The sequence below is a fragment of the Mytilus trossulus genome, chromosome 6 (genome assembly GCF_036588685.1).
Source record: "Mytilus trossulus isolate FHL-02 chromosome 6, PNRI_Mtr1.1.1.hap1, whole genome shotgun sequence".
In the NCBI taxonomy this organism is placed as follows: Eukaryota; Metazoa; Mollusca; class Bivalvia; order Mytilida; family Mytilidae; genus Mytilus; species Mytilus trossulus.
The window spans coordinates 83,587,584-83,608,189 of NC_086378.1; the positions used below are offsets into that span (position 1 = coordinate 83,587,584).

The 20,606-nt window shown below is 33.4% G+C and overlaps 1 protein-coding gene across 11 annotated transcripts in view; it reads right to left on the reverse strand.

Annotated features, from left to right (window-relative positions):
* Positions 1-7,798: 7,798 nt before the first annotated feature.
* The window catches only part of LOC134722045 (dynein axonemal heavy chain 5-like), a 112,564-nt gene continuing 99,756 nt past the window's right edge, over positions 7,799-20,606 (reverse strand). For all 11 annotated transcript variants that reach the window (XM_063585471.1, XM_063585468.1, XM_063585469.1 and 8 more), the window contains 12 exons: positions 20,108-20,446; positions 19,691-19,795; positions 15,010-15,263; positions 14,528-14,718; positions 13,881-14,002; positions 13,248-13,569; positions 12,475-12,701; positions 11,600-11,872; positions 10,799-11,061; positions 10,174-10,543; positions 9,693-9,845; positions 7,799-9,220 (listed from right to left, as the gene is read on the reverse strand). In XM_063585471.1, the coding sequence (XP_063441541.1) occupies positions 8,834-9,220; positions 9,693-9,845; positions 10,174-10,543; positions 10,799-11,061; positions 11,600-11,872; positions 12,475-12,701; positions 13,248-13,569; positions 13,881-14,002; positions 14,528-14,718; positions 15,010-15,263; positions 19,691-19,795; positions 20,108-20,446 (3,006 nt within the window). In that variant the 3' untranslated portion in view covers positions 7,799-8,833. The remainder of the gene's footprint in view (positions 9,221-9,692; positions 9,846-10,173; positions 10,544-10,798; positions 11,062-11,599; positions 11,873-12,474; positions 12,702-13,247; positions 13,570-13,880; positions 14,003-14,527; positions 14,719-15,009; positions 15,264-19,690; positions 19,796-20,107; positions 20,447-20,606) is intronic.

Below are 20,606 nucleotides of genomic sequence, written 5' to 3' on the forward strand. Positions count from 1 at the left end.
TAAGTATTTATTTCATCGTCTGGACAAGCGTTGAGATCATCGTCTGGACTGGTGTTGAAATCATCGTCTGGACAAGTGTTGAGATCATCGTCTGGATAAGTGTTGAGATCATCGTCTGGGTAAGTGTTGAGATAATCGTCTGGACAAGTGTTGATATAATCGTCTGGGTAAGTGTAGAGATCATCGTCTGGGTAAGTGTTGAGATTATCGTCTGGGTAAGTGTTTATTTCATCGTCTTGATAAGTGTTGAGATAATCGTCTGGACAAGTGTAGAGATAATCGTCTGGGTCAGTGTTTATTTCATCGTCTGGGTAAGTGTTGAGATAATCGTCTGGACAAGTGTTGAGATCATCGTCTGGGTAAGTGTTGAGATCATCATCTGGATAAGTGTTGAGATAATCGTCTGGACAAGTGTTGATATAATCGTCTGGGTAAGTGTAGAGATCATCGTCTGGGTAAGTGATGAGATCATCGTCTGGGTAAGTGTTTATTTCATCGTCTTGATAAGTGTTGAGATATTCGTCTGGACAAGTGAAGAGATAATCGTCTGGGTCAGTGTTGAGATCATCGTCTGGGTAAGTGTTTATTTCATCGTCTTGACAAGTGTTGAGATCATCGTCTGGACAAGTGTAGAGATAATCGTCTGGGTCAGTGTTGAGATCATCATCTGGGTAAGTGTTTATTTCATCGTCTGGGTAAGTGTTGAGATAATCGTCTGGACAAGTGTTGAGATCATCGTCTGGGTAAGTGTTTATTTCATCGTCTTGACAAGTGTTGAGATCATCGTCTGGACAAGTGTAGAGATAATCGTCTGGGTCAGTGTTGAGATCATCATCTGGGTAAGTGTTGAGATAATCGTCTGGACAAGTGTTGAGATCATCGTCTGGGTAAGTGTTGAGATCATCGTCTGGATAAGTGTTGAGATCATCGTCTGGATAAGTGTTGAGATCATCGTCTGGATAAGTGTTGAGATCATCGTCTGGATAAGTGTAGAGATCATCGTCTGGATAAGTGTTGAGATCATCGTCTGGATAAGTGTTGAGATCATCGTCTGGATAAGTGTAGAGGTCATCGTCTGGATAAGTGTTGAGATCATCGTCTGGATAAGTATTGAGATCATCGTCTGGATAAGTGTAGAGATCATCGTCTGGACAAGTCTAGAGATCATCGTCTGGATAAGTGTAGAGATCATCGTCTGGGTAAGTGTTGAGATTATCGTCTGGGTAAGTGTTTATTTCATCGTCTTGATAAGTGTTGAGATAATCGTCTGGACAAGTGTAGAGATAATCGTCTGGGTCAGTGTTGAGATCATCGTCTGGGTAAGTGTTTATTTCATCGTCTTGACAAGTGTTGAGATCATCGTCTGGACAAGTGTAGAGATAATCGTCTGGGTCAGTGTTGAGATCATCATCTGGGTAAGTGTTTATTTCATCGTCTGGGTAAGTGTTGAGATCATCGTCTGGACAAGTGTTGAGATCATCGTCTGGGTAAGTGTTGAGATCATCGTCTGGATAAGTATTGAGATCATCGTCTGGGTAAGTGTTTATTTCATCGTCTGGACAAGTGTTGAGATAATCATATGGACAAGTGTAGAGATCATCGTCTGGATAAGTGTTGAGATAATCGTCTGGACAAGTGTTGAGATCATCGTCTGGACAAGTGTTTAGATCATGGTCTGGGTAAGTGTTGAGATAATCGTCTGGTCAAGTATTGAGGTCATCGTCTGGACAAGTGTTGAGATCATCGTCTGGATAAGTGTTTAGATCATGGTCTGGGTAAGTGTTGAGATAATCGTCTGGTCAAGTGTTGAGATCATCGTCTGGATAAGTGTTGAGATCATCGTTTGGGTAAGTGTTTAGATCATCGTCTGGGTAAGTGTTGAGATCATCGTCTGAGTAAGTGTTGAGATATCATCGTCTGGGTAAGTGTTTAGATCATCGTCTGGGTAAGTGTTGAGATCATCGTCTGGGTAAGTGTTTAGATCATGGTCTGGGTAAGTAATGATATCATCGTCTTGGTAAGTGTTTATTTCATCGTCTTGATAAGTGTTGATATCATCGTCTCGACAAGTGTTGAGATCATCGTCTGGGTAAGTGTTGAGATCATCGTCTGGGTAAGTGTTTATTTCATCGTCTTGATAAGTGTTGAGATCATCGTCTGGCCAAGTGTTGAGATCATCGTCTAGACAAGTGTTGAGATAATCGTCTGGGTGAGTGTTAATCTAATTGCCTGTGTAAGTGTTTATTTCATCGTCTGGACAAGTGTTAAAATCATCGTCTGGATAAGTGTTGAGATCATCGTCTGGTCAAGTGTTGAGATTATCGTCTGGAGAAGTGTTGAAATCATCGTTTGGACAAGTGTTAAAATCATCGTCTGGATAAGTGTTGAGATCATCGTCTGGTCAAGTGTTGAGATTATCGTCTGGAGAAGTGTTGAAATCATCGTCTGGACAAGTGTTGAAATTATCGTCTGGATAAGTGTTGAGATCATCGTTTGGACAAGTGTTGAGATCATCGTCTGGGTAAGTGTTTATTTCATCGTCTGGCCAAGTGTTGAGATCATCGTCTGGGTCAGTGTTGAGATCATCGTCTGGGTAAGTGTTAATCTCATTGTCTTGGTAAGTGTTTATTTCATCGTCTGAACAAGTGTTAAAATCATCGTCTGGATAAGTGTTGAGTTCATCGTCTGGTCAAGTGTTGAGATTATCGTCTGGACAAGTGTTGAAATCATCGTCTGGACAAGTGTTGAAATCATCGTCTGGATAAGTGTTGAGATCATCGTTTGGACAAGTGTTGAGATCATCGTCTGGGTAAGTGTTTATTTCATCGTCTGGATAAGTGTAGAGATCATCGTCTGGGTCAGTGTTGAGATCATCGTCTGGGTAAGTGTTTATTTCATCGTCTGGATAAGTGTTGAGATCATCGTTTGGACAAGTGTTGAAATCATCGTCTGGACAAGTGTTGAGATCATCGTTTGGACAAGTTTTGAGATCATCGTCTGGACAAGTGTTGAGATCATCGTCTGGACAAGTGTTGAGATCATCGTTTGGACAAGTGTTGAAATCATCGTCTGGATAAGTGTTGAGATCATCGTCTGGGTAAGTGTTGAGATCATCGTCTGGACAAGTGTTGAGATCATCGTCTGGATAAGTGTTGAAATCATCGTTTGGACAAGTATTACCGACATCAAATGGCTCTTTGAATGGATCAATCAGCATAGATTAAAATAAAATTGTTCCAAGGAAAATTTTTAAATGAAATTTCTTGTATTTATATGATATCGATGATTTGCTTTCTATATTGCATGTGCTTTGTTTGTATTAATATCTTTTTCTATTGTTTTGCTTGTATGTTTTTTATAGGAATTTGTTGCTTTGCTTTCAATAATGTTTGTGCTTTGTTTTTATAGATATATTCTACTTTTAATTGCTTGTATGTGTTTTCTATGATTGTGAATTTATGTTGCTTTGCTTTATATATTTGATGTGTTTTGTCTGTTATCTTCTTGCATTGTTTTGCTTGTATGTGTTTTATATGATTATGTTGCACGTCTTTATATATATCTCATATTCATTGTCCGAATTGATAATTTCTGCTGTTTATTTTTCTTGCATGTGTTTTATATGATAATTTTGCTTTGCTCACTATATTGCATTTCCATTGTTTGTACTGATATCTTCTTCTATTGTTTTGCTTGTATGTGTTTTATACGATTATATTGCTTTGTTTTCTATATTGCATAAGCTGTTGTCTGTATTGACGTCGTCTGCTTTGTATTTCTCGTGTGTGTTTTATATGATTAAGTTGCTTTGATTTCTATATTGCATGAGCTTTTGTCTGTATTGACAATGTCTGCTCTGTATTTCTCGTATGTGTTTTTTTTTATGATTAACTTGCTTTGATTTCTATATTGCATGTGTTTTGTCTGTAGATATCGTCTGTTTTTATTGCTTGTATGTGTTTTCATTATATGATTATGTTGCTTTGTTTTCTATATTGCATGTGTTTTGTCTGTAGATATCGTCTGTTTTTATTGCTTGTATATGTTTTATATGATTATGTTGCTTTGTTTTCTATATTGCATGTGTTGTGTCTGTTTTTTATTGCTTGTATGTGTTTTCATTATATGATTATGTTGCTTTGTTTTCTATATTGCATGTGTTGTGTCTGTAGATATCGTCTGTTTTTATTGCTTGTATGTGTTTTCATTATATGATTATGTTGCTTTGTTTTCTATATTGCATGTGTTGTGTCTGTTTTTTATTGCTTGTATGTGTTTTCATTATATGATTATGTTGCTTTGTTTTCTATATTGCATGTGTTGTGTCTGTAGATATCGTCTGTTTTTATTGCTTGTATGCGTTTTATATGATTATGTTGCTTTGTTTTCTATATTGCATGTGTTTTGTCTGTAGATATCGTCTGTTTTTATTGCTTGTATGTGTTTTCATTATATGATTATGTTGCTTTGTTTTCTATATTGCATGTGTTGTGTCTGTAGATATCGTCTGTTTTTATTGCTTGTATGTGTTTTATATGATTATGTTGCTTTGTTTTCTATATTGCATGTGTTTTGTCTGTAGATATCGTCTGTTTTTATTGCTTGTATGTGTTTTCATTATATGATTAAGTTGCTTTGTTTTCTATATTGCATGTGTTTTGTCTGTAGATATCGTCTGTTTTTATTGCTTGTATGTGTTTTATATGATTATGTTGCTTTGTTTTCTATATTGCATGTGTTGTGTCTGTTTTTTATTGCTTGTATGTGTTTTCATTATATGATTATGTTGCTTTGTTTTCTATATTGCATGTGTTGTGTCTGTATATATCGTCTGTTTTTATTGCTTGTATGTGTTTTATATGATTATGTTGCTTTGATTTCTATATTGCATGTGTTTTGTCTGTAGATATCGTCTGTTTTTATTGCTTGTATGTGTTTTCATTATATGATTATGTTGCTTTGTTTTCTATATTGCATGTGTTTTGTCTGTAGATATCGTCTGTTTTTATTGCTTGTATATGTTTTATATGATTATGTTGCTTTGTTTTCTATATTGCATGTGTTGTGTCTGTTTTTTATTGCTTGTATGTGTTTTCATTATATGATTATGTTGCTTTGTTTTCTATATTGCATGTGTTGTGTCTGTAGATATCGTCTGTTTTTATTGCTTGTATGTGTTTTCATTATATTATTATGTTGCTTTGTTTTCTATATTGCATGTGTTGTGTCTGTTTTTTATTGCTTGTATGTGTTTTCATTATATGATTATGTTGCTTTGTTTTCTATATTGCATGTGTTGTGTCTGTAGATATCGTCTGTTTTTATTGCTTGTATGTGTTTTATATGATTATGTTGCTTTGTTTTCTATATTGCATGTGTTTTGTCTGTAGATATCGTCTGTTTTTATTGCTTGTATGTGTTTTCATTATATGATTATGTTGCTTTGTTTTCTATATTGCATGTGTTGTGTCTGTAGATATCGTCTGTTTTTATTGCTTGTATGTGTTTTATATGATTATGTTGCTTTGTTTTCTATATTGCATGTGTTTTGTCTGTAGATATCGTCTGTTTTTATTGCTTGTATGTGTTTTCATTATATGATTATGTTGCTTTGTTTTCTATATTGCATGTGTTGTGTCTGTAGATATCGTCTGTTTTTATTGCTTGTATGTGTTTTATATGATTATGTTGCTTTGTTTTCTATATTGCATGTGTTTTGTCTGTAGATATCGTCTGTTTTTATTGCTTGTATGTGTTTTCATTATATGATTAAGTTGCTTTGTTTTCTATATTGCATGTGTTTTGTCTGTAGATATCGTCTGTTTTTATTGCTTGTATGTGTTTTATATGATTATGTTGCTTTGTTTTCTATATTGCATGTGTTGTGTCTGTTTTTTATTGCTTGTATGTGTTTTCATTATATGATTATGTTGCTTTGTTTTCTATATTGCATGTGTTGTGTCTGTAGATATCGTCTGTTTTTATTGCTTGTATGTGTTTTATATGATGCTTTGTTTTCTATATTGCATGTGTTTTGTCTGTAGATATCGTCTGTTTTTATTGCTTGTATGTGTTTTCATTATATGATTATGTTGCTTTGTTTTCTATATTGCATGTGTTGTGTCTGTAGATATCGTCTGTTTTTATTGCTTGTATGTGTTTTATATGATTATGTTGCTTTGTTTTCTATATTGCATGTGTTTTGTCTGTAGATATCGTCTGTTTTTATTGCTTGTATGTGTTTTCATTATATGATTAAGTTGCTTTGTTTTCTATATTGCATGTGTTTTGTCTGTAGATATCGTCTGTTTTTATTGCTTGTATGTGTTTTATATGATTATGTTGCTTTGTTTTCTATATTGCATGTGTTGTGTCTGTTTTTTATTGCTTGTATGTGTTTTCATTATATGATTATGTTGCTTTGTTTTCTATATTGCATGTGTTGTGTCTGTAGATATCGTCTGTTTTTATTGCTTGTATGTGTTTTATAGGATTATGTTGCTTTGTTTTCTATATTGCATGTGTTTTGTCTGTAGATATCGTCTGTTTTTATTGCTTGTATGTGTTTTCATTATATGATTATGTTGCTTTGTTTTCTATATTGCATGTGTTGTGTCTGTAGATATCGTCTGTTTTTATTGCTGATATGTGTTTTATATGATTAAGCTGTTGTGTTTATATATTGCTCATGTTTAAGACTCTAGATATCTTCTTTTTATTGACCTAATACTTCCCTCAGAATTAGACTTATTACTGGGTTTGCACTCACATTGAAAGGGTTAATTGGTGCTGTTGGTTACCTGATGAGTCAGTTTATAGAGATAACTCTCACATTCAGCTCTACTGATTGTCAAGACATTATGTTCCATAAGATAAAATTGAAAATATATATTAGGACCCGAGTCCAGCATATTTTGGTACCAGGTTTCAATTAGAGACAAAATCCAGACATCACTTACACCCATTTTGAAAATGGATTCTTATAGATTTTTTATAGTTATTTTTTTTATTTATGACCATGTCAACCAAATTGGAATATTACAGAAGCAAGTCTCACTGGAGCCATTTCAGCTTTTGGGACTGATAAATTTAGCTTAAAAGATGACATAGACAAATTGTGTCATCAAATCTGTCCTAATATTCCCATTTCTGAAAAGCCGCGTCTCTGTTGCTAAAAAGTGTGATTAAAAATGAGATCAGACAATGCATGTTTTTTGTGAATTTACAGGGACAAAATAACCCTTAGATGTATCTTATCCTTCAATAGGCCTATCAAAAATCTGCATTTAACACCAAAATCCTTATTGACAATAACCTTGAGTATATTACGACTGAAGAAGTTCATGGCTGGGGAGATTTTACATATAGTAATAGGTTTGTGCCTAATATTGTTTTTGTATTTTGTTGGGCCATGGTGGTTAAGTTGTTTAAGAAGTTAATCTACTGAACCACTATCCTGTCAACACTGAGGTTGTGAGTACAAAAACTGCACTTGTTATCAACTCCAATCTTAATTGACATTGAGGTCAGTTTTCTTACTATGGCTGGTGGTTATCTAGGGGCACTCAAGCTTCCTCCATCAATAAACAGTGTCCACCATGATATAGCAAATAGTGTGGAAAGTGGCATTGAACATCAACAATCCATCAATTTATTTTTTGTTACATTTTTATCAAATTTATATTGTTGTGGGTTGTTTGTTTGTTTGTTTTTGTTTTGTTTTGTTTGTTGTTTTTTTTTTTGGGGGGGGGGGGGGAGGATGTTTTCTGCACCGTCTGCAAATAAAATAACTATACAATAAATTTAATATTTTATTCTCTAACAACTTGTTTCTATGAACAACTAAAGATAAATAGAATAACAGCATAATGTAAAAGGAAGAAAAATGTTTACCACAAGCAAAAATCACCTGGGTATTTATAAATGAAGAAATAATGAATAAAGTTTTCATATCACAACCCTATCATTTCAAGGAGAACTACATATTCAAAAAGAAAATCTTTATATATTTTTGTGTATAAATAATCTTTCAACTGGACAATGGTGTTTCAAATAATATTTCAAAAAAAAATCATAAAGAAAAATTTCTTTTATCAATATATTTAAATGGTATATCAGGAGTATCTTAATCATTTATCACATTAGCCGAAAAAAGCAATGTATAAAGTATTTCTCAAAAAATAGAGAAATAAATATTGAGTAAACATAAATGTAAAAATACCTTCTTCAATCATGCAATCAGAATATTGGATGAATACTTAAAACAGACGGATTAAGGACAAATCTCTCGTAAGAAAGATACATGTATATAAATAGAAATTTTTAATATATAAAGGACGGATATCTAAAAATAGCATCTATCACAGTCAATACTAATATAAGCAAGGCAAAAATATTTGATTTTGTATTTCCACACCTGGTAATTACCTCCCTTTCAAAAGTGTTCTAACTCTATCAGCCACTTGACATTTTGTCACCTTTAACCCTAAAATTCAACTATAAAGTTTATCATAACATAATAAGGGTACTTTTCATCTGATAATTTTTAAGTAATTGTTTTAAAGAAAATCAGAATAGATATTGATTTTTTTTTAAATTTCAACATAATATGATATTATTATCACAAACAAGTTCGTTCAGTGAAGTTGTACACATGCAGCACATATCAATATACTCTTCTTTAAATTGGAAATATGTATCAATTTAAAAATAATCTTTCCAAACAATCAATCAATTTAAAAACAAATATGAAATACATTATGATAGCAATCTACAGTTAATATAGAAATATAAATATATGATAAAAAAAATGTCTATTTTGTAGTCCCATAGTCTACTTAATGTCACAGAGTAAAGCAACCCCACGTAGAACCCAGTGATCAGGGTTTTGTGTGGTCTTCAAAACTACGGTTGCAATGTAAGTCAGATCAGTACGTCTTGGCTTCTTGTAGATCGGACACTGGTACATTCTACTGTCTCCTCCACCGGTACTGTTAATGGCATAAATATGAATGACCGGCATCGACTCAAACAGAATCTTTGGTTTGGGTTCAATTAATTTGCATCCTCGTCTATCCCATCCTGCGCCCTCTAGGTACAATCCATACACAAATACACCTTCGTTTGGTGGTGTATTGATATCGTCTTTCATGTTGCGTGTGACATCATTGTGGATGATGACAGTATCCAAAGCCCAACCTTTATGTGCTCGAGTCACTTCCTGTAAAAAGAAATAATAAAAAGTTATCTTGTAAAACAAGTTTAATATAATTTCAATTGGTTGATTTTGAGATCTAGAATGAAATTATTTTCATTTTTGAGGACATTATAAAGATATTTAGTATTCTGTTTATGAAATATATTTTTATATAAATGGTAATTAAACTAGCCATCAGCTCTGTCGTGTGGTATTGCTCTTTACTATTTCTTATATTATTATTATGAGAATAATATGAGGTTCTGATATATGGGTATTAACATTTCTTCACATTAATAAAGTATATGTAACAGCCAAATTGTAACAATGCATTGGTGGCCTTCGGTTGTTGTTTGCTCTTTGGTCCGGTTGTTGTCTCTTTGACATATTCCTTATTTCCATTCTCATTTTTTTTTCAAAATTTGTTATTAAACTTTTACTAATGAAGTTGGTAGATTATATACAAGATTAAAAGAAATGAAAAAGATGAACTAACCTGTCTCATAGCTGTGAGGAATCCTTGTGCATTGAAGAAACCAGTCATCCAGAAACAGTTGGGGCGACCGTCAAAACACCAGGAATGGAACTGTGTGTTACGGTCTATCATTTCTGTAAACCAAAATCCTAGAGTACTAGAATCCCAAGATATCTAAAAAAGAAAGTAATAGATTGTATTACAAATATTTCAATACATTATAGTCTATCATTCAGTTCCTTAAAAAAACATGTTCATTAAAATGCAGGATAGTTGGAAATATATCTTAAACAAAACTGTTCAATGCTAAATTCAATCACAATTTCAATAAATGTTAAGCCTTGAAAAAAAAATATTTACACAAGTGATACCCAAACTTCGATTGAAGATTTCTTTATACCATTGAAAAAAGATAATTATTTTTTACCAATATTGTTATCATGCTTTTACATAAGAGTGTAGAAATACATGTTGAATTTTACAAATAAATTAATTGTCTCACCTTTGCCCATGCTTTTGGTATCCTAGCGTCATACATAGAATCTAAAGCATCTCTCAGATTCTCACTCATGATAATGGTTCCGTCAATGGCTAGTTTCAAATCGTGAAGCGTGTTACGGACAAGGGAGATAACTTTCTGCATTCTGTCTATTTCTTGACGAAGGAAGATATTCATTGGCTGTAAGATTCCCATCTTGACAAGACGTGCCTTGACTTCATGGGGAATATAATCATTGGGAAGTTTCTCTAACATGTCATCACAAAGTCTGTTTACGATAGCCTCACGTGTCTCACCACCACCAGAACTACTGTCTTTAGGTTGGATCTCTAAGATGGTGTCTAAGATACCTTTAGCTGTCTTACTCTGGTATCTGTCAAACAATCAAAACCAACATCATTAATTTTTTTCTTTATTTTTAGCAAAAGTATGTAAGCAGCAGAATTAGCAGTATATAGCTAACTTTAATGAAATACATACATTATACCTATAACACAGTCTCTAACATCAACTCAGTTATCAAATAAGACTCCATTGTTTTTTTCTTGTTTTTTTTCTTTTCCCACCTAAAACAAAATGTCATGCATAAACTGATCTAAAATCTGAGGTCAAGTATGTATAAACTTACGTAATATCAGCATTAGGATGAAGACCAAAGACCTCTGGTGTATCTGATGGAGCTAGTGCGTTAATGTATTCATGCCACTCAGCTATCTTATTACATTTAGGAATGTTATATCCCTTGTAGAAGACAAAAGCTGGACTAAACATGTTCTCTCCAAACCAAACTTTACAGAACGTGTTCAGAAGGCGTTTGTCAAAGTCATCAGTTACACGACCACCATATTGGATTTCACCAAACATGTATCGTACACAACTCCAGTTTACTCCCTAAAATAATAAGAAATAATAGTCTATTAGTATCATAGAACATATCTATCAACTATTTAAACCTGTTTTTGTTTGATTATAAATCCCTTTATTTTTTGCTACTTATTTTAAACACCCTATTCTATGCAACTATCAAAAGGACTACAATTAAAATGTTTAAAGCCTATAACCTGAGAATAGGGGAATGTCAAAATTTTGTTCCTTATGAAACATGGCTGAAACCTGTCAAAACTGTATTCCTCTGGGGAAAAACATTCAGTCTGGATTCCACAGCTGTGTCATAAAATTATATTTCTCATAGAATACCAACAAAGCAGTTTCAGTTTAAAGTATAAATTTAACCAAGCTCAGAAATTATTGCCTGCAATTATTATCACCATTTTTGAAGATGTGTGATTAATTGTTGCGATTTCAGGAAAATCTGTATTAAAAATAAAGCAGCAGATATCATAGTTCTTCTTATTGGGATCTTTATCCATTCACATTACTTGCATTAATAAAAAACTGGTCATAATTTCTGAATTTACACTATACTGACCTTTTTGATATCCATGTCATCCAAATGATTCTGTACAAACTGTACACTAGCATTGAAATCTGAAGCATTAAACTCATAGGGAATGTTCCAACCAAGGGGTCCAAACTTCCTACGTTCCTGGACTATAGTGTGCATAAAGGACACTCCATACAACATAGGTTTCCATTGTGTCATGTTAGAAATATCAAGGAAATCCTGAGTAACTGCTGCATAGGTTCGTTTTAATCCAGCTTTCACACCTTGTGGAGGTTCATTGGTGAATTTGATTGATATCTTAAATAAAAAAAAAAATGCAAATTCAACATACATGCAGGCAGATCTGACTTTTCATTGGTGAACTATTCAAACTCATATTTTCAAGACACCTTCAATTTATTGTGTGTTTTCAATTTGAGGGATTTAATTAGCAGTAAAACATCATTATCTTCATACTGATATATTGTGATTACTTTGATGATAGAAACATTAAAATTATCATAAATCAACTGAATGATGATACAACCTGAAACTTAACGATTGTGATTTTTTATTAAGGGAGATAATTTCACTACTCTGTCCTAAATTTATATTTCAAATTCTGCTACGCTTATAATGCATGCAACTGTTCATAACAATGTATAAAAAAATCTCTTGAAAAAATCTTCCTAAGTTTTCAAGTGGAAATGGACATGTCTGGCTTTCAAAGTATTAAAAGATTATAATTTGGTTTAGACCTTTAAAATTCAAAGATATTTAACTTGTACTAATTGCATTATGTATAAATATTTTGATTCTTACCACTTAAATGCTTAAGTCAAGTTATAGGACTTTTATAAATATGAAAAAACTATTTTTTTTTATAAGAACTATCAGCTAGAATGTTTGTTTAATATTACCTGTAAGAAATTGATTGGGAATTTAAGATGGACTTCTGTTGTCACCCAAAGACGGAAATCTTCATGCATGTGTTCTGTTTCAACAATCTGGTCGAAGATTTCGTAGATATAGTCTAATGACAAATGACAATTCTGCAGCAATAACCAGCCTCCATTTGCTATCATCTGTTGCATCAGACGACGTGCATGTACCTCCTGACCTTGACCCATAGATATGTAATGGTAGTCTGGAAAGAATATAAAACATTAATATCCATTGCCTTCATTACAGATTTCACACATAACAAGCTAAACTAAAAAATACATTAATATTGATGTCCCTAAAAAACCTAAAATATATCCAAATATACACTTTAATAATTGGGATAAATAATAGTCTACCACTTCCAGTTATATTCATATTTTTCATTGTAGAACTCACTTTTGAAAAATAAAATTAAAATTTTCTTAGTATTTAAACTTGTGTGGTATGACAAATAGCAAATATCAATATAACTTGGAAACTTGGACTTTTAAAAAGTTTTATGTGTGCAAGAAAACAATTGTTTTAATGACACAAACAGTACTTTGTTGTATAAAAATAATAAAAAAATCAACAAACTCAGCCAAAATGCACCACTTTTTTTTTAATTTCCACTAGGTCTGTCTTATTGAATTTACGCCATATCCATTTTTCAACATAAACTGTCCAAGTCACAAAATTACAAAATAAACCCTAGTAAAATAGCAATGTCTTAGTACACTTATTGATCCAAGAAATAAAACCAGCTTACCAAGTTTATGTTTCTTTGCCAAGCCTTCAATGTTATTGGTAGGATCTGATCCCATGGATAGCAAACAGACCATTGCTGTTCTAGGTGTACTCTCATACCACATCTTCTCCAAATCTAAAATCACACCTTCAGCATACTTATCACCAAGAGTGTCAGCAATATACTTCCTGGCCTGGGCCATGACACGATCTGGACACCAACTTCGTACTAACAACAGACGTCTGAACACGTCCAGGGAGTTGTTGTAGCCATCGGGAATGATCTCATCCTCAGGAGCCTCTTTGTCAAACCACTGTTTCCATTGCTTCTCATTTCTTGTTACCTGTTACAAAAATATACAAAATATTATCTTGATGGTCATGATAGGCTATGTAATCTCTTTCATAAGTCATGGATACTTTTTTTTTTACAACTTTGATTAAAGATTTGACAAACTTAACGTACAATAAAGGTTGAACATACAACCCATCAAATTCATCTTTAATCAATCAATGTTAAAAATATCGATCTTTTTTATATTTGTCAATTGTCACATGCTGACATTTGATTGCTATTGTGTTTTTTTTGTAATTAGATTGCTGTCTCACTGTCAAATACCAACATCTCCTTCAATTCATATAAAACAAAACCTACTTGTTCAGTAATACCAGAAAACTGATGTAAATTGCTGAGCTCTACCAAGTTTAACCAGGTCAGGTCTACAATCCATTTATGTGGTTTGGGTTGTACTACATTCAAATCCAAGGAGGCACCACCTTAAACATATACAAACATCATTACAGAACTTATTTATTCATTATATCATCAACTAATAAACAGGAGAGAAATAAGAACATTAAAGTCCTGATTTGGTCAATGAAATGAAGTATTATACAATCATATGGATCTTGCTTTAAAATTATAGATAATTTGTGCATGGCTATTCAAATATATGATTATTCACTGAGAATGTTTAAGCGAAGAAAAGATACACTTTCATCTTCTGTTCACAGAGATTGAACATTACACACAAAGAATGTGAAAGAAAAATAAAGTCTGTTCTTGAATGTGTTCCCACAACATTTGATATCTCTAGTATTTATCTAAATATCCTTATTTTAATATCAATATTTTCAAATTATAAAAACAATCAGAAAAAAAGAAGTCATTACTGTAATAAGTTTACCAGCAAGTTTTTTATGTATATCTATCATTTGTTTTTTATTGTCTAAATATATATACAGATATGAAAGGAAAACTTTAATTTGTTAAGTTATTTTATGATAAAAATATAAATTTACCCTTGATCAAGGTCATAAACTCATCGTGCTTGATCTTTCCCAAAGCAAGGTCAATCTTCAAGGCCAACAATAAGGTGAAGGTCATTTTGTCACACTCATACAGTCCTCTGACGGAATACTTGAACACTTCAAATGTCATGAACTCTATGATGTTTGTTATTCTCTTCTGTGTGATTGGTGATTTCTGAGACCTGTACAAAAAATAATTACATTTATAAATAAAGTCTATTTTTAGTCTAAAAGTTCTATTTTCTTGAATATTGAAAGTCTGAAAATTCTAGTATTTATCCTGAAAGAAGAAAATGAAGTGACGTGAAAAGTAGTCATGAAAGTACATTTTTCAAGTATATTTGAATAGTAAATATTAAAATTGAATCAATGTCAACAGGAAAAATCAGCAGTATGTATGAACTGTGTCATATTCCCATAATTAAAACTTCACACTTTGTAATAAATACTTTTGGAATCCTTAGAACTCTTACCTGGACATGGACAAATCAAAGAGATGTAAGAACTGTTTGAGAGCTGTCTGGTACATGCAGTTGACAAGACTCATCTCCACAATCAAGAAGTATAGGATACTACCACGAGAGGCACACGGTCTGAACTCCTCTCTAGCCGTTGTGATTTTGATTTCAGTCTCTGCAGCTGTTTGAAGTTTCTGGCTGACATCTTGTGCTGTTATTTTTGTATCTCTCAACACATTAATCAAATCTTCATCATCAACCAATGAACCCTAAAATCAAATGAAAATTGAATTTCACATAGCCTTTAAAAATTGCAGAAATGTAATTTCAAACATGAATTATTTTAATTTTATTCTTTTTAATACAGCAATTCATATTAAACGCAGTTTGCTCTAAATTGTTACTGATACAAAGCATTTTTTTTTCTTAATACCCAAGATGTGAAAACACCATTTACAAGATGGCATGTAACAAAATATAGAGAATATGTCAATTTTTTTTCCTAAAATATTCTGAAATTGAGTTTTTTAAGTTTGCAATCATTAACCCTTATACTGGTGCATTGATTTCTATTGTGTTATTGTGCAATGCTGAATAAAAAATGATATTTTTATGATATTGTCTTGTTTACTTTAAATTGGTATATCTCTGTGAATATTGACTGTACATAAATAAAACTTATATGAAAAAACATTGTTAGGTTCTGAATTTTGCATTTCTTGTGTTTGTTTGTGTTTTCGGTTATTTTTTACCTGTGCAGGTGCAAATAAAGGTTTACAAAGGTAAAGTTTTATAATTTAATATAATTTAACAATTCAATAAACATTAAACTTTGTAAAACAAGAACATTTGTAAGTATAGATATTTGGCAAAAAATATTTTGCAAAAAAACTCGTAAACGTCACAGGTAATACTGCAGGTATGGCACAGGTAAGTCAAAAAAACTTGTTAAGGACAAATAACACTTTAAAATGTAAATAAAACAGTAGAAATATAACACAATACTTTGTAAAATTAATTTATGTTACTAATGATCAAAATTACTGATCAAGAACAGTAATACTAGGTAAGTTAACTGTTTATTCAGAGTCCGTGGAATTTTCTCCTGCAGGTAAGAGGATTGCGCGATAGTTCTGTCGCGTGTGGTACACCTGGAAACAATTAGGCACACACAATGCAACTTTGCATGTAGGACACCAGAATATTGTTTGCTTTCTTATGCATGCTTGTCTCAAAGACTTTTTATAGTTACAAGCTACACAGTCTCTAGCGGGATGTGCGCGTTTCGCTCCAACCTTTGCAGGTATATGATTAGGAAAATGACGATCAAGTAATCACGTTGGTTTTTCTCCCAAGATTTTTCTACCCATCTCAATTTGTGGTCGGGGAGCAGTCACAGCCTCCTGAATAAGAGCAGTAACTATTAATGTTCTAAAAGTGTTATGCTCTTTCTTTGTTTTGTTTACTGGTACATATTTCTTGTACAAGATGTATGAATTTATGACGCACAAGTTCAACAGGTAAAAGAAGAGTTTTTTATACCACTTGCTGGTTTTACGTATTGATTGATCTGATCAGATAGATCTACTCCTCCCATGTAAGAGCAGTAGTCTAGGTTTTGCGTATTGATTGATCTGCGTATTGATTGATCTGATCAGATAGATCTACTCCTCCCATGTAAAAGCAGTAGTCTAGGTTTTGCGTATTGATTGATCTGATCAGATAGATCTACTCCTCCCATGTAAAAGCAGTAGTCTAGGTTTTGCGTATTGATTGATCTGATCAGATAGATCTACTCCTCCCATGTAAAAGCAGTAGTCTAGGTTTTGCGTATTGATTGATCTGATCAGATAGATCTACTCCTCCCATGTAAAAGCAGTAGTCTAGGTTTTGCGTATTGATTGATCTGATCAGATAGATCTACTCCTCCCATGTAAAAGCAGTAGTCTAGGTTTTGCGTATTGATTGATCTGATCAGATAGATCTACTCCTCCCATGTAAAAGCAGTAGTCTAGGTTTTGCGTATTGATTGATCTGATCAGATAGATCTACTCCTCCCATGTAAAAGCAGTAGTCTAGGTTTTGCGTATTGATTGATCTGATCAGATAGATCTACTCCTCCCATGTAAAATCAGTAGTCTAGGTTTTGCGTATTGATTGATCTGATCAGATAGATCTACTCCTCCCATGTAAAATCAGTAGTCTAGGTTTTGCGTATTGATTGATCTGATCAGATAGATCTACTCCTCCCATGTAAGAGCAGCAGTCTAGGTTTTGCGTATTGATTGATCTGATCAGATAGATCTACTCCTCCCATGTAAGAGCAGTAGTCTAGGTTTTGCGTATTGATTGATCTGATCAGATAGATCTACTCCTCCCATGTAAGAGCAGTAGTCTAGGTTTTGCGTATTGATTGATCTGATCAGATAGATCTACTCCTCCCATGTAAGAGCAGTAGTCTAGGTTTTGCGTATTGATTGATCTGATCAGATAGATCTACTCCTCCCATGTAAGAGCAGTAGTCTAGGTTTTGCGTATTGATTGATCTGATCAGATAGATCTACTCCTCCCATGTAAAAGCAGTAGTCTAGGTTTTGCGTATTGATTGATCTGATCAGATAGATCTACTCCTCCCATGTAAGAGCAGTAGTCTAGGTTTTGCGTATTGATTGATCTGATCAGATAGATCTACTCCTCCCATGTAAAAGCAGTAGTCTAGGTTTTGCGTATTGATTGATCTGATCAGATAGATCTACTCCTCCCATGTAAAAGCAGTAGTCTAGGTTTTGCGTATTGATTGATCTGATCAGATAGATCTACTCCTCCCATGTAAAAGCAGTAGTCTAGGTTTTGCGTATTGATTGATCTGATCAGATAGATCTACTCCTCCCATGTAAAAGCAGTAGTCTAGGTTTTGCGTATTGATTGATCTGATCAGATAGATCTACTCCTCCCATGTAAGAGCAGTAGTCTAGGTTTTGCGTATTGATTGATCTGATCAGATAGATCTACTCCTCCCATGTAAAAGCAGTAGTCTACTATACATGTTGGTTTGACAATTGGATTGTTTGTCCTTCTTTCATTTTTGTTTAGAAAACTGACTGTAGCAGGATGAATAGTTGAAAGCATGTGTACATCTCGCTTATCGTGAAATTTCACAGCAAGAAGACCTTCCTTCCGTCTAAATATAACCTCACCACGTTTCAGCTTCAGATTTGTTTTTTTAAGGGCGTCGGGTACCCCCAAGCGTTTTTTTCCTAATGTGCCACAGGCATAAGTATTTAATACTTCAAGTTCTGTAAAAAGTTCTGGTGACACATAGTAATTGTCCATGTACACATGGTGACCATTGTCCAAAAGTCCACAGCGGCTCATCAAACCAATAACCACTTTAGTAGTTGTATTGCAGTTATTCTCACCAAGAACAAGGTCAGCCTGTTCACCAATTTCAGAACAACCAGTATACACATCAAACCCAATACAATAACCGCTACTAGCCTCGCACACTTCATAGAGTTTTATACCAAATTTTGTCGGCTTTGCTGGATTGTAAACTTTGAATCTCAAATTGCCTTTCCAGCCACCAGTACCCTCATCAAATCTTAGTTCCTTTTCAGGGGTATAAACTTGGGGAAACCTCTCCATTATCAATGTTATAAACGGACGAATTTTGAATAAAGGGGTCAAACCCTACATGTCCCCTTTGTACCTGTCTCTCGTTATCCACCAGGTGCAAGTTACTGTGGATAGCAAGAAATATATCTCTACTCATATAATTACGGAAGAAAGGAGTGTCCATGACTTCTGTGTTTGACCAATATTGTTGGATATCACTTTTTTTAACAAGTCCCATGGCTATTATTAATGACAAAAACACCTTCATCTCATCTAGCGTAACAACTTGCCATTTTTTTATCCGGCTATTTTCTTTCAAACTTTCATCATCATTGGCTTTTACCTCGGCATATTTATTAGTTTGAAAAACAAGTTCATATAAAGTCATCAGTTATAAATAATTTTAAGAAATCCAACGGTTCATTACTTTGCATGACATGGTTAAGTTTTGATTCTCCGGTAAACGGGGCATTTAAAACATCAGTGTCCTGACGTGACCATCCATTTCCGAGATCGTCTGGGAAATCTCAGTCATTATCAGGTGAAAAGTCAAATATTGGCAAGTTAGCAAGTATATCATGATTTATATCTTCTAAATCTTCAGGACCAAATCCCTCAAAATCATCTTCACGATCGCCATCATTAAAAAAATCATGACTTTGTTAGACTCCAGTCAATATCCGCCATTACGACTCATTTTTCAACAACAAAATATTTTTGTTTTTATTGATGCTTACTGTTGTAAAGTCAAGAGAAACTCAAACGCCATTGATTATTAACCAATCAAAACCCGTTAAAGTCGTTAGTGCTGTCCTTTTATGATTACAGAAACCTCCCTGTCCATGGTAACCGCATAAATAAACAAGTTACGTAAACGACAATAGTCGCGCGTAGCAGTGGCGGACTGCTAAATCGGAACGACAATAGTCGCGCGTAGCAGTCTAAGGGTTAAAGGAATCACAATATGTCCTTTTTTTGTGTTTGACAATTTATTAGTAAAATTCATAAAAGCACTGCAAGAATTATATCTAGCTTTCTGGCTTGAAAACATTGATTGTCTACAAGTATTTTGACCACTGACCTGTACACTGGTCAATCTGTACAATAGATTGTCTTCTAACTCCTTCATCTTTCTCTTGTTAGCTGTTACATCCTCCAATAACTTAACTCTCTCAGACTCCAGTTCCTGTCAACAAGACAAAGTCAATTATTATATCAATGTTTTTACATAAATACATCTTTCCAACTCATTTCCACAAGTTAAATTTGTTACTTTCTTTACCCAACTATATTTAGTTTTGATGACAACAATTAAAAGTACTTTACCTGATGTGTTTATAAATAAATTAAGACAGAGGCATCATGTATCAATTCAACCTCACTAAAGCAGTAAAGGAAAATTTGCCACGATTTTCAAAAGCTAGAAAGAAATATTTTCAAAATACAAGTCATTTTAAATGTAAACAATCAGGATAAATAATTAATGATCTAAACTTACAGCTTTTTCTGCCAAGATGACACGTCCAAGTAACTGATCTTCCAATCCTTTCATAGTTACAGTGAAATCAATAATAGATGTCCTAGCGGAGATTTCTGGGGTGTATGCTGGATTTCCAAGTTTCGTTGTGACGTACAGTGTAAAACCTTTCATGATATCACATTCTTTGTCCCCGACCTTAACCTTCAATGTTGACCCGACTTTGATAAAGTTCTTTTCTAATACGTTATCTAGAGCAGGATCTAAATCTTCTCCGACATCTTCAATAATCAGAGGTCTACCTAGAGACATACTATCTTCCAAATGATTCCTGAAGTATTTGTGATTAAGGGAGGTAATCTGAAAAAGTATTAGTATTTGTGGTTAAGGGAGGTAATTTGAAAAGGAATTTACATCTTTTGTTTCGATTAAAAGAGATATTGTAATCCAGAAAATAACATACACATTACAGAAATTAAAAAAAAATCAACTTTTCTTTTTTTCATTATAATGAAATGTA